At 36.5% G+C, this 12724-nt stretch overlaps 1 protein-coding gene across 1 annotated transcript in view; it reads left to right on the top strand.

Annotated features, from left to right (window-relative positions):
- RASGRF2 (Ras protein-specific guanine nucleotide-releasing factor 2) overlaps positions 1–12724 on the top strand; it is a 156120-nt gene that overhangs the window by 92609 nt on the left and 50787 nt on the right. The window contains exons 10-15 of the mRNA XM_009886890.1: positions 3699–3859; positions 4843–4909; positions 5761–5897; positions 9745–9827; positions 11739–11987; positions 12313–12701. Coding sequence (XP_009885192.1) covers positions 3699–3859; positions 4843–4909; positions 5761–5897; positions 9745–9827; positions 11739–11987; positions 12313–12701 — 1086 coding nt within the window. The remainder of the gene's footprint in view (positions 1–3698; positions 3860–4842; positions 4910–5760; positions 5898–9744; positions 9828–11738; positions 11988–12312; positions 12702–12724) is intronic.

Here is a 12724-nt window from a genome sequence, read left to right as displayed (position 1 = left end):
GCCAAAAATATAAAGCCGTTGTGTTGGATTCACAGAAAAAAAAGTATAGGCCTGTGATTATCCTAGATTGACTTGTACCATACAGTTTAATGATATTTTTGAAATTTTTTTTCAAGATGATTACAATATTTTGCATTTATTTATTTATTGGGGGTTTGCCCCTTAAGATTGGCTGGTATTATTTTGTCTGGGTATGCAGTGTTTCATCAGTAGAGCTTATTATTTTTTCTGTGAGAATCAGTCTGAAAAAGATTACTATTGGAGTGTTAGACCCGGGTCAAACCCATAGTTTAAGTATATGAAATTCAGATTTACTTCTGGGCATACAGAAAATGACAGTGGACAAGACTGTGTGTTACAGAAGGCTGTATCACCGTTTAACTTTTGAAACATCCACTGCATGTGATTTCGTGTAAGTGCAGAAATCTGAGCAGAGCTACTGAAGTAACACAGAGCCCATTTTCCTTTCATATCTGACAGAAGGGTCACTTTGACAGTGATGTCCATCTTCTCTAATTTCAATTAGGCTTCTATTCTTTGTGTTGATCAGTGTAGATGAGTACAGGAAACCTCTTCTCAGCTTAAAAAAAAAGAGAGAGGTGCCTTTACCTTTGTTCAGACTTTTTCTGTGATGGTTAATTACAAATTTGCCATATGTTATATACTTTACTTTTCTACGAAGAGATTGATTCTGTTGAGGTATACAAGTTGAGTACATAGGACTTATCTCTGACAGTGCTTTGCGCTGTAGATCGTGGATCCCCCTTCAGGTTTCTTGGGATCTGCTTTTCTCTGTCTCTTGCTTAGATAGAGACTTTATGGTCAGGGACACTGTTAGTAATGGCAGATGATTAAGGAACATTTTTGTTAAAAGTCTAAAGGAAACATGGGGAGTCAGTCTGCAATTCAGCATTGGCTGACACCCAGACAACTGGCCATCTCGAGGCTCTTTAGATGCTTCTGAACACTCTGTGCGATCATCCTGCATCAGCTGCTATGAATTTACCTCTACTGGTAAATATATCACAATTACAAAATCATGGAACAGTTGAGGTTGGAATGGACTTCCGGAAATTATCCAATCCAATCTCACCTGCTCAAAGCAGCATCAGCGGGAGCAAGTTGCTTTTCACCATGTCCAGACATGTTTCAGCTGTTTCCAAGGATGGAGGTTTCACAGCTTCTCTAAATGAGCAACCGGTTCCAGTGTTTGCTATCCTTACTGTAAAATTAAAACACCTCCAGAATGGAGAAAGTCAAACTGAATTTGTAATCAGGCAGTTACTTGTAGGCTATTTTTTTTTTTTTTATTTAAATACAACCTTTGGTATTTCTTGGATCGAACAAAGGCTAATAGAGTGACTATTCTGGTAGCATTGAAGTCCTGAAAGTGCTTAGGTCTGTAGCTGGATAAAAATTCCTGAGATTACACTGATTGTCCAAACTATACTATTAACAAATGTTCTAAAATTAGCCTCACTTGCTCATTGCAACTGTACATTGGCCAATTGTGACCATTTTTTTTCCTTAAGAGGAAATCTGTAGTAGAATGGATGGTGGGCAAATGCCTGGTTTCATTAATCACAAAAGCTTGATGGGAATGCAGTTTGATGTCAGCCATGCAGCACATATAGGAGATGTGTTTCTCTCTGTACATATTGAGTATCAAAGACAGATAAGGCAGTCTGTCTTTTCTGCATTTGAAAAATCTGGTTTATTTTGATTTACCTTATTAAATGATAACATTTCAGCTCCATACAAGAACACCATTTAACCTTCAGCCCACTTTAAGAGAACAGAATATTGAATTCCTGAGGGCATTCTAATGCAAATAAATAAAAATAAAATAAAAGCTACCCATAATGCTGTAAGTGTATCATATTTATAGATACTATTGTTCTAAGAAGCAAAGCAGAAAGAAAACGTACAGGTTGAATATTGTTACCCTAAATGTGTAGAGGGAATTTCAGGAGAAAAATGACACTGAGAATTTTGTGATGGGAAGTTGCATAGGGATTGTTTTGTACACACTGCTTGGCCTTGCAATGAGACCTAGGGGGCAGCTGATGCAACAAGGAAAAATCACCATTCCAACACATGGGAATGATCTTCCTGTCTTTCACGGTTGAGGCAGGTAGGCTGTTTTGTCCAGGGGAAATGTAAAACAACCAATGAGTATTTATGGATTTTGGTCAGAATTTAAGTGAACCTAAGTTGAGAGGGGAAACCTAAAAAATGTTCCAGACCTTTGCAAATTTCTAGAGTGTAACTTTACTCCACTGTTTTGTTGCCGTGACACAAATCTCGTTGTACACATTTAGTTGAAATTGAATTGACTGTCAAAGAACACTGTTCTGTTGCGGATTTACTGTGTATATTTTGCTATGGTAGACAGAGTAAATTTCAAATATATTAGTAACTTAAGGCTAATTAAACATGTAGAAGGAGCTAAGTGTAGAAAAATGTAGATTAAAAGTAGCTTTTCCAGTTACCTTAATTTCTCTGTTTGTTAGTTTAAGACTGTGTATGTGAACTTTAAATGAGATAATTTTTTTGACAATGTAGATAAGAATTGCTAATGTAATATTTCAAGGATAATTGTTTCAGGCTTGCATTGTGTCAAGGGCTGCCGCTAGTTTGAGCTTTGATATAGCTATGCTAGTCCAGTATCTTCTTGCCTCTGAAAGAGGCAGGCCAATATCTATCCCCTCATGCTTCTTCTGCTGCTGCTACTGCCTTTGCATCGTCACTGGTGCTTTTTTGACCTTGCGGTGAGGCATATCAGCAAGTTACGTCATCTACTTCTTTATAGCATTAGTTTCCTGCTGGTTTAGCGCTATTAGCTAGCTAATGTTGGAATAAGATGAGAGCCAGTGTGTAAGGGTGATAGTAAGTATAGATGTGTGGGAATGAGATTAGGAGGTCTCTTGGCTGCCCTGTCTGGTAACAGCAAGTGGTATCATAAAATCCTTCCCTTTCATATATAGAGGAGTTGCACTTCATCACCAAATTTAACTCCAGATCCAAATTCGGAAGTGATACACATGGTGATACCAATCTGGAAAAGGTGGTCAGAGACTGGTTTTGAGGTATGAAATGGCAGAGAAGCAAAGCTGTCCCCAGTCTGGAGTTCTGCAGAGCACAAATTCAGACTTATGTAACCAGGTTCAATTTAGTTCACAAGTGTTTTACTGGTAACAGGTTTTAGATGAGCTGTGGAGCACTGAAAATCATGCAGTATAAGATAAGAAGAAGAAATGGGCTTCATTTCCATCTCTCTTGCACACAGGCAAACACACGTACACAAACTCTTTTCTCCAAAACCTGTTCTTTTCACCCTTTGTCTCTTTGACTTCTAAGTCATGTATCTTTTGCAAGTCTAGCAGCTATCCAAAGTGCAGTTGGCTGTTCAGCTTCATTTTCTAATCAATGTGAATTTGCCCAAGATCTAATACTGTGATGTGCTTAAGTATTAGTCTAGACTATACTTGCCTGAGTCTATTTATCATAAAAAACAAAGTGAACTTGTGCAAAAAAAGATGATCAACTCATGCTTAAAACATATGCTGATGTATATTGATACTTACTAGAATGAAAAGTTGCATTAATAAGTATCATAATATTCAATGCATTAACACTTTAAACAGTGCCTACTAAATATTACTGTAGTACAGTAAATTTTGCATCTTTATTATCAGGTTCCCTTATTCAAGTCCCTTCAGTTGAGAGGGGAAAACTTAGCAAAGTTCGTCTAGGATCATTATCTTTGAAGAAAGAAGGAGAAAGGCAGTGCTTCTTATTTACAAAACATTTTTTAATTTGTACAAGAAGTTCAGGAGGAAAACTGCATCTTCTCAAGGTACAAACTTTACATTATGACTCAACTTACAAAATGAAAACATGGCTTCAGTGAAATTTCAGTATTTCATTATTTTATGGCTTTAATCTCAGATTTGCATGTGTTGTGATAAACAGAAGTGAGGTGATGCACAGTAGTTAATGCTTTGTCCTCTCATTGCAAATAATAGAGTTCAGCCAAAGTTCTTACGAACTACATTTTTTTTTCTAGAACTATGCAATTCTAATAAGTTGGGGGTTAGAAACAAGACATTGGTGTATCTATTTGTATAAGCTAGCGCTGATGTGAGTCAGTTTTCAGTACATAAATCAGCCAGTACAACCCCATGGAATTACCAAAGGATATTTTCCTGAGCTCTAATAGAATTAATTTAAAAAGTTGCTTTTGTTTTCCTGAGCAGCACTGAAATCTCTTCTAAGAACACTCTAGTTATGTTTGTTGAGAATCAGGGTTTCATAGTGTTGGCTTTTGAATAAGGAGATGTCGGTAGTTTACATAGTGGATTATGTCGAACAGAATTTTAATTTGACAAAGACATTGCTGAGAGGTTATTAAGACTGTATGCTTTCTCACTTTGCACCCTTTAAGTAGTTCAAGTATTTTGCAAAGTAAATAGAGTATAACTGAACCTTTAAAAAAATCTTGTATGCATTTGATTTAAATTCAGGACAAGGTGAAATTCTAGTTACCTTTTTTGAAATTTGTGTATAAGCCATTAAGTGAGATAAATTATAGTGTAAAAAGGAAAGAAATTTTGTATATTTGGCTATATTGTTGATTTCTTGGATTAAGAAAAAAGCTATATTTCATCTATCTGGGTTTAGTTCTTGAGCAAAAATATGCATCATGAAATTGATGTATCTTCCTAAGAGCTCTGAATAATGTAAAATCTCATGGTACGGTATAACAGAGTTTAAAAATTACTATAATGACAAATGCGAATGAATGTCAAAATTTGTGAAAAATGTGCTTTGTTTTCATAGACAGGAGGTGTTCTGTCTTTAATAGAGTGCACACTGATCGAGGAGACAGACGTGAGTGATGATGATTGTAAGTTAAATTCAGCTGTTTGTAGTAATTACAGTTTCTAGTTTCTTAAAATTGGTACACTGTTTATTTTTCATAAGAGCAAATTGGTATTTTCTCCCCTTTCATGAAACCAGACGAATCCAGCATTAAAATGATTCAGTAGAATAGACGTTTTAATAATGGGCATGCTTGGCTTGGAGAAGCGTTTGTTTTGTCATGTTTATTTTTGATGTTAACATCCCACATAGGATTTTCAAGTAGACTGGCTGAAGGAATGTGATAAATTATTTGCTGACTTTCGTATACAACTTCACCCAGAGGATCTTGGAAAAAAAAAAAAAATCCTTAAAAGAAGCAGATAATTGGGTTTTATAAATACATGGGGGTTGAGTGAATTGGCAGAATTAGTGGAAAGTTTTTGTCTTGGACTGCCTACAAATCTTGACTTCAAGCTTGTTAAAATGAAATAACAAAACACATTCCCAAGCTGATTTTATTGTTACTCATTTTGGCTTCCATCCTGCAGTTTTAGGCAAGTTTTGCATTTGAATTGTGAAAGTAGTTTCATTCATTTCGGTATGGTTCTAGTATGCTGAGAGTATATCAGCGTAGAAGTGTTAGAAGGACTTTAGCCTTATTTAGAATCTTTAAAAGTAATGTATATCGACTCCACTATTGCATGTTTGCAGGTTTGTTTTTTTTTTATTTGGTGTATGTGAAAAACACAATGAGTTTTGGATCCCCAATTGGATTTGCTCTTTGTCAGAGAGATGTTTTAAAGTAACTTCCATACTGAATGAAACCATTATTTTCTTTGTCTTATTGTCTGAAGTCTCACATTTTGACTTTTTTCCCCCTCTCTGGCTGTAAAGCAAAAGGTTCTGGACAGGTGTTTGGACACCTTGATTTCAAGCTTGTAGTTGAACCTACGGATGCTCCTCCTTTCACTGTTGTCCTTTTAGCCCCATCACGACAGGAGAAAGCTGCATGGACAAGTGATATAAGTCAGGTAGCTTAATGCATTCTTTATCTTGTTTCTATTGAGATATTATTCTGTATTTCTGAAAACTAATTCAAGAGAAGGATGTTGATTTCTTGAGGGCTGATTTGCTGTGATATATACGAAAAACCCTTAGCGTTACCTGCTTTCCCAAAATTCAGTCTTAGCATTTGAGTCATCAGTGAAACGTGTTTCTCAATGAGACCGACAGGATATAAAATACAAAACTGCCAGTTGACAAACATGATGCTAATACTAGCCATTCCTATGTATAAGGAGAGACTATCCAGATATGTATTTTGGTTTAAGAAGAAGAACAGCACTTGTTTGTTCATAACTTTCAGTTTGTTCATAACAGATCAAAAAACACCGAGAGTCCTGAGAGTGATGATGATACCATATCACATAAGTAATCACATCCCATGCAGTGAGAAAAGGAGATAAACTCCATTTTTCACCAAAAAGAATACTAACAAACCATTACAAATAATTACTAAGCATTCTGATGTTGTGCAGGAACTTTCTTTATTATGAATGAAGAAGAATAGTATTTTACAATACTTTAAAGTCAGGGATAAATTTTTTTTTTTTTTTTTTTTTTTTAGTGCTTTTGGCTTAAAACATAGTAGACAAACTTTTATCAGAATCTATTGTGGGGAAAGAAGTTGAATGCACTATGAAAAATCTGAACTTTCAACTAACCAGATCTTAATTAAGGCTATTGCTATTTTAGTTTATGCATGCAACCAACAGGGACATAGATTACTTACAGTTCTGAATTTGAGTCCTATCCTCTATTAGTTTCAAGAGAAATAGTTGATTAGACAAATGTCAGCATGGAATTTGATGGATTTGGAAAGATGCTGCCATTGCTGGCAACATCTCCAGATGAATTATCATCACAATGAGTAGAAATTGCTTAAAAAAGAGTATTCTGAGTTACTTTCTTCTGGACTAACTTTTTTAAAGCAACAAAAATACAAAGAAGAAAGTCTCAAAATATGGTATGAGCTGCAACTCAGTGCATGCAGATCTTACAGACAGACCTGGCTGGAGAATTTTTTACAAAATTGATTTTCAGTGAATTATGTTGTTCCATTGACACGTAAAAGTATTGGAATTATTTGCTGGGGAAGAAAGACTGGAGGAAAGGCCTGGAACATGGTACACCCAGGAACAAGTCCATTCTTAGCCTAAATAATAATAAATTTAAATGAAAAAGTCATCTGCAGTCCATGTAGACTAGAGATCAGAGTTTGGGTCTGCCTCCAAAAGTCAAGTCTTCTCCTGCAAACCGCTCCAGCTCCAAACAATGCTACTATGGTGTTCGGGGAAGAGCTGAAAAGCTCCACAGCTGACTTGAGAGATACGTGTCCACAAAGCTTGGAAGTATCTTAGCAAGGCAGAGGTAAACATGAGTAGCTGCATACAGCCAAGAGAGCAAAGGGTTGGCGACACTGCCAGAGAAACAGAAGGCTTTCTCCCTTGATCCCTCTTTGAGGAAGGGGCGATCTCCCAGCTTTTGAAGACAAAAATGTTCTGAAGAGATATGGGGCCAAGCTTATAAGTGAAGGCCTGAGAAAACTGAGATCTATTAGCATGGTGAGGCTGAAAAAGCTTCTCCAGCTGTACAAAGGAAGGGAAGCAAGAGATGCTGAGGGGATAAGCAGCAGCTAGAAAGAAAAAAGGGAGTAAGAAGGGTCACAAGATGCTGTGCAGACTGCATGGGCATTTGGGGCATAAACTGGTACGGTTGTTTACAAATAGCAATCATGTTAGTTGACTTAGTGCTTGTAGTGCTTATAGTGCATCTGGAGAGCCAGAAAGAAGAAAATCATGCAAGAAGCATGCCCCCTGCCTTCTGCTGGAGAAAGAAAATTTGGGGTGAAAATTTGGATAACGCATGAGAACTTCTAAACAATTGAGACCACTGGTCTCTTGAAAACCAAATTGTGTTTCTGACTGAGCCCATTGCCAGCAGAAATATTGCCATAAAAAATTACTGAATCGCCTGCCCAGAAGCATTTTTTTCTTTAAAACCCTAGCTACCACCCTCAAGGAGAACATAGGAACTATGCTAACAAAAAGTGCATGTAAAAAGTATTGTTTTAGTAAATATGTGTTCTTCTATGTTTGCAAATAAAAAAAGTATACATGCAGTTGCTGTTCACTCACAGCATTAGTCTTGGTGTCCAGAATTCTGCATGTTATTAAATGATATGTACATAATACACGTAAGTCATATTTGTCTATATGCTCCTAGTGAGGCCTCTTGAATTTCTCTTTCATGCAAACCATGCACTTCTTATGAAAAATGCTTGGTTTTTGTTGATGCTGAAGAAGCCTCCCCTCTTCTAGTTTGAACTTGTCCTTTGGCCCTAGATCCCCATTACACTTATTCTTTAGCTAGAATGATAGTGTCTGTCAGGGAGGTGATGAACGCCAGGCCTGTGCAGACTGAGGATAACAGCGCTGAATTGCCTCGGACAGTTTATGATTGGTGCTAAGGGCTTCCCTGCAGCAATTAAAATTCACAGGGGGGAAATTATGTATTTTTATTAGCTGTGTTTTTCTCAGTTCTTTTAGGTAACAATTTGGTAAAATCATAATGTGAATTCTTACAACTGTACTTTTCAAATAATCTTAAATCCCTGAATTTAAAAACACTTATAGCTGCATAGATTGTATTTTAAATATATATCTACATAGATATATTTTAAACCTGAAGAGGCCTCTGATTATCTTGTTTTACCAATCTAACATCAGTCATTATTTTGGTATGAGATGTTCCAAAGTCAGCAGGCTGTTTTTATCCTTGAAGTCAAGGTAAATGTATATGATAATTTTGGAAACTCCTCTTTATTGATGTAAAGAAATAATGGATTTATGTGTATATATATGTATATGTATGATACTTGATGAATAAAACTAGAAAATATTATAAAATCAAGAGCGCTGTAGTGCTAGGTAGCAGGTACTTGTTGCAGACTGTATAAGCCTGATCCACTGGCAGACTCTCTGCTGACCTACAAGAGCAAGACTTTTGGTGCTGTTATCTATATATTATACTGTATAAAAGTACAAACCAGAAGATAATGGTGTACAAATGGCTTCAAGCTACCTCTGTGTGCCACCAACACTGAGCTGGTTTGAGGCTTGAAGAACAGCTTGCGCACCTCTAGTTTGTAGACTTCTGCTGACCACAGGACAGCCTGTAATTTCTGAAGTAATATGTGCTGCAACCATGCCCCAGAAGTGTCTTTCCAGCTTCTAATACCAAGCCCAAAACATTTATACAAGAGTTTGCAAGGAACTCCTGGGACAGCATCTTCATATCTATGTTTCATGGTAACAGCACCACTTGAATTTGTTTTTACGAGTGTGTTTCTAGAAACTTTATATTTCTTTTTGGTCTTTTTGCACAGTGTAAAGGTTAAGGTATTAGTGTATCTTTTTGTATATAAAGTATTCTGACTTTCTTGCAGTATTGATTTCTCCAGCTTAACAATCATTCAGTAAATGCTAGAGATATTTTATTTTGTTCAGTTTCAAAGGAAATTTCACTTCAACCCAAAATGCTTAATCGTGCGGAAAAAAGGATGGTACGATGAATACCCTGACTGTGCTGGCAAAAACGCATGGACTTGCAGATGTCCAAGTCAAAGGCAGAAGACTAGAGAAGCATGTCCACTATAATTCTTGCATCACTGCTTTTCATTTATGAAAATACCTTTCACCAATGAGCCCATAGCCTGTAAAAGCTGTGCTTTAACCTTACAGTGGTATGAAAAGTGTGGAAGTAAGTCCCCTTACCCTGTGTTTTGATTTTAACAGTTTTCCATTTTTATTTTGACAGTGCATTGATAATATAAGGTGCAATGGTTTAATGACCATAGTGTTTGAAGAAAACTCTAAAGTCACAGTGCCACATATGATCAAGTAAGTGCAGCATTTTTTTCCCAGTGAACAAAATAGCTTGTTGGGTTTTTTTTAATAAAAGTTTTAACAAAAGAAAATGTGTATTTGGAAAATACAACCTTTTAATTTCTCTTTTTTTCCCCCATTTTTGTTGAATGGAATTAATTCTACATCCCAAAATGTATCTTTTCAAATGTCTTTCTTGAAATGGTAGGGACAACTCAAAATGGTAAACTCAATTCACAGTATTGGACTATAGACAATCACAGCTCAGATTTTTCTGTTATGTGTGAAGTTGCCTTCAGTTATGCTTGAGATGAATAATTTTATTCTCTGTTAGCTTTTCTCTGTCATACAACTCAATTTTTTTGAATATATTTTAAAATGTCTTAAAAATTTAGGTGACTGCAGACAAGTATCATTTTCCAAGGTGATTTGTTGTACCAGTCAAAATTTTTCTTCTCTTTGTTGCTCTTATTTCTGAGACAAAAAATTGTTTTCTCTCATAATTTTAACTGATCACATCAAGGCGTGATCACTATTCATAAACCTGCTTCCTTCATCCTTGGATTACTTCAGTCATCTATTGTAATAAGTAATTTTTATTTGTTGACAGCAATTTTCAGTACATGATTCCACAGTTCTAACACAATTCCACCTCTTTGGTCCTCTACAGACCTGTATTTACCTGAGTTTTACCTACTATTATCCCATATAAATATTAAGGAATAGAACATAGGGACAGAAATAGAAGTATATCCTTTCTTACTGTTATCTGTCACTAGGCCATTTCTCTCTCTCTCGGCTGTACTCCGTACATGAAGGTTTCTCATATGCCTCTTTTGTAGTTGTTACCTCTCCTCTCTTTGTATATGTTTAGAATTGAAAAAGAAATAACATCTGTGAATGCACTGTTAGGGCACATGCCTTTGATCCCAGCAAAGAAGACATTTTATTGTCTTCAGTTTTATTCCAGCAGCTCTCCAGTGTGCAAACACTTCTGTTACCTGCTGAATGTTAAAAATACATTAATCTATTTTCAGAGTGTAGAGTACAGCAAGGTCTTGATCCCAATGTCAAGAGAAAGAAATCTTAATTCTAAAAAACATACAGGATCTTAACAACAGACACAAATTTGGTGTTCTCTTTCTGAGATTTTACTCATCTGATTTTTAGCACACATTGACTTTTAGAGCCAGATGTCTTTGGATGAAATAAAAAAAAATTGCCACTTTGCTGAGGACCCAACTTCAGAAAGAAGAATTTTTTTTGCAGTCTAGAAGTGTGTGGAATATCTTGATGCTGTATTTGAAGAGAACCCAATCATTTTTAACAAAAAGATGAGGCGGTGTTGAAAGATGCTTTACTTGGTATCCATCCCATTTTTTTACAAACTAAGCCTTCAGCTAGATAAAATTAAGAAAAACTTAATTTGAAAAAAAAAAACCATCATGTGTAGGGTTATGTAAATGACTGATTTTTGTTTTGATGTCCAAACAAAAATTAGTTCAATATTTTTTCACTGAAACAAAGTCTCTCCATAGTTTCTGCTTTTCAATTGAGATGTTTCATGTTGTTACCTTCTTTTTTTTTTTTTCAAAAAAAAAAAAGTAAGTCTTGGTGTTACCTTACATGTAAGCCTGAAGCCTAGCTAAAGGGTTAATTTTGTTTTGCTGGAGTCCATTACTTTAGTTTAGATAAAGCTAGATTGCAGCAGAAAATATTGCAATCAGTCCACTGTTATTCTATAATGAGCTTCTAATAATATTGGGCTACAGGCCACAACAGCCTGAAAGAGAAAAGAGGGGACAATTCTGCCTCCTGTTCCTATGCATATGTATTTACTGCTTCTATGTGATAAAGTGATACCACTACTCTACCGTAATCCCCCTTCCCCTTTGGTAAAATGTTATAAATTAAATTTTTGTGCAGATCCGACGCTCGTCTTCATAGAGATGACATTGATATCTGCTTCAGCAAAACACTGAATTCCTGCAAAGTACCCCAAATCCGTTATGCAAGTGTCGAGCGCCTTTTGGAGCGGCTAACAGACTTACGATTTCTAAGTATTGATTTCCTGAATACTTTCCTACATACTTACCGCATATTTACTACTGCAGCTGTTGTACTGGAAAAACTTTCAGACATATACAGACGGCCCTTCACTTCCATTCCCGTCAGGTGAGCACTGGGTTTTTTCCCTTTTATCATAGATTTCTTAGGGAATTACCATGGCGTCATTGGTTGTTAGGTTTTTTACCATGATTTTCTGTTATATAAATAATCTAAGAATAAAGCTCTTCCTTTGTAAATAGGACGTACGTTTTTAGGTAAGTCTGTCTCAATTTTCTGCCTAGGCTTTGGGAACTAAGTGTCATACAGAGTTTGCAGTGCCATGCACATTTGCACAAAATTTGTTTGTAAGCGATTTCGCTAAAATCTGTTGCTTTTTTTTTGTTTCTTTCTCTCAAGTCTTTGAAGTTATTCTTTGCTTTCTTTCTCTCAGGTCTTTGGAGTTATTCTTTGCTACCAGTCAAAACAACAGAGGAGAGTACCTGGCTGACGGGAAGTCACCACATCTCTGTCGCAAATTTTCTTCTCCTCCTCCATTGTCACTCTCCAGAACCTCCTCACCTGTAAGAACCCGCAAACTGTCCTTGACCTCACCACTGAATTCAAGGATTGGTGCCCTTGACCTCTCTACTTCATCCGTGGCAAGCAGTCCTACCTCGACCTACAGCCCAGCCACCTCCCCACCGCCAACGGGTAGCAAAGTACCGCTAGACCTTAGCAAAGGGCCCTCCTCTCCTGAGCAAAGCCCTGGCTCCATAGAGGACAGCTTGGAGAACCCTCGCGTTGACCTCTGTAACAAGCTGCGGAGAAGCATTCGAAGAGGTATTATATACCCACAAAATACT

The sequence above is a fragment of the Charadrius vociferus genome, unplaced genomic scaffold (assembly GCF_000708025.1).
Source record: "Charadrius vociferus isolate BGI_N301 unplaced genomic scaffold, ASM70802v2 scaffold244, whole genome shotgun sequence".
In the NCBI taxonomy this organism is placed as follows: domain Eukaryota; kingdom Metazoa; phylum Chordata; class Aves; order Charadriiformes; family Charadriidae; genus Charadrius; species Charadrius vociferus.
This window is presented reverse-complemented; position numbering and strand designations above follow the sequence as displayed.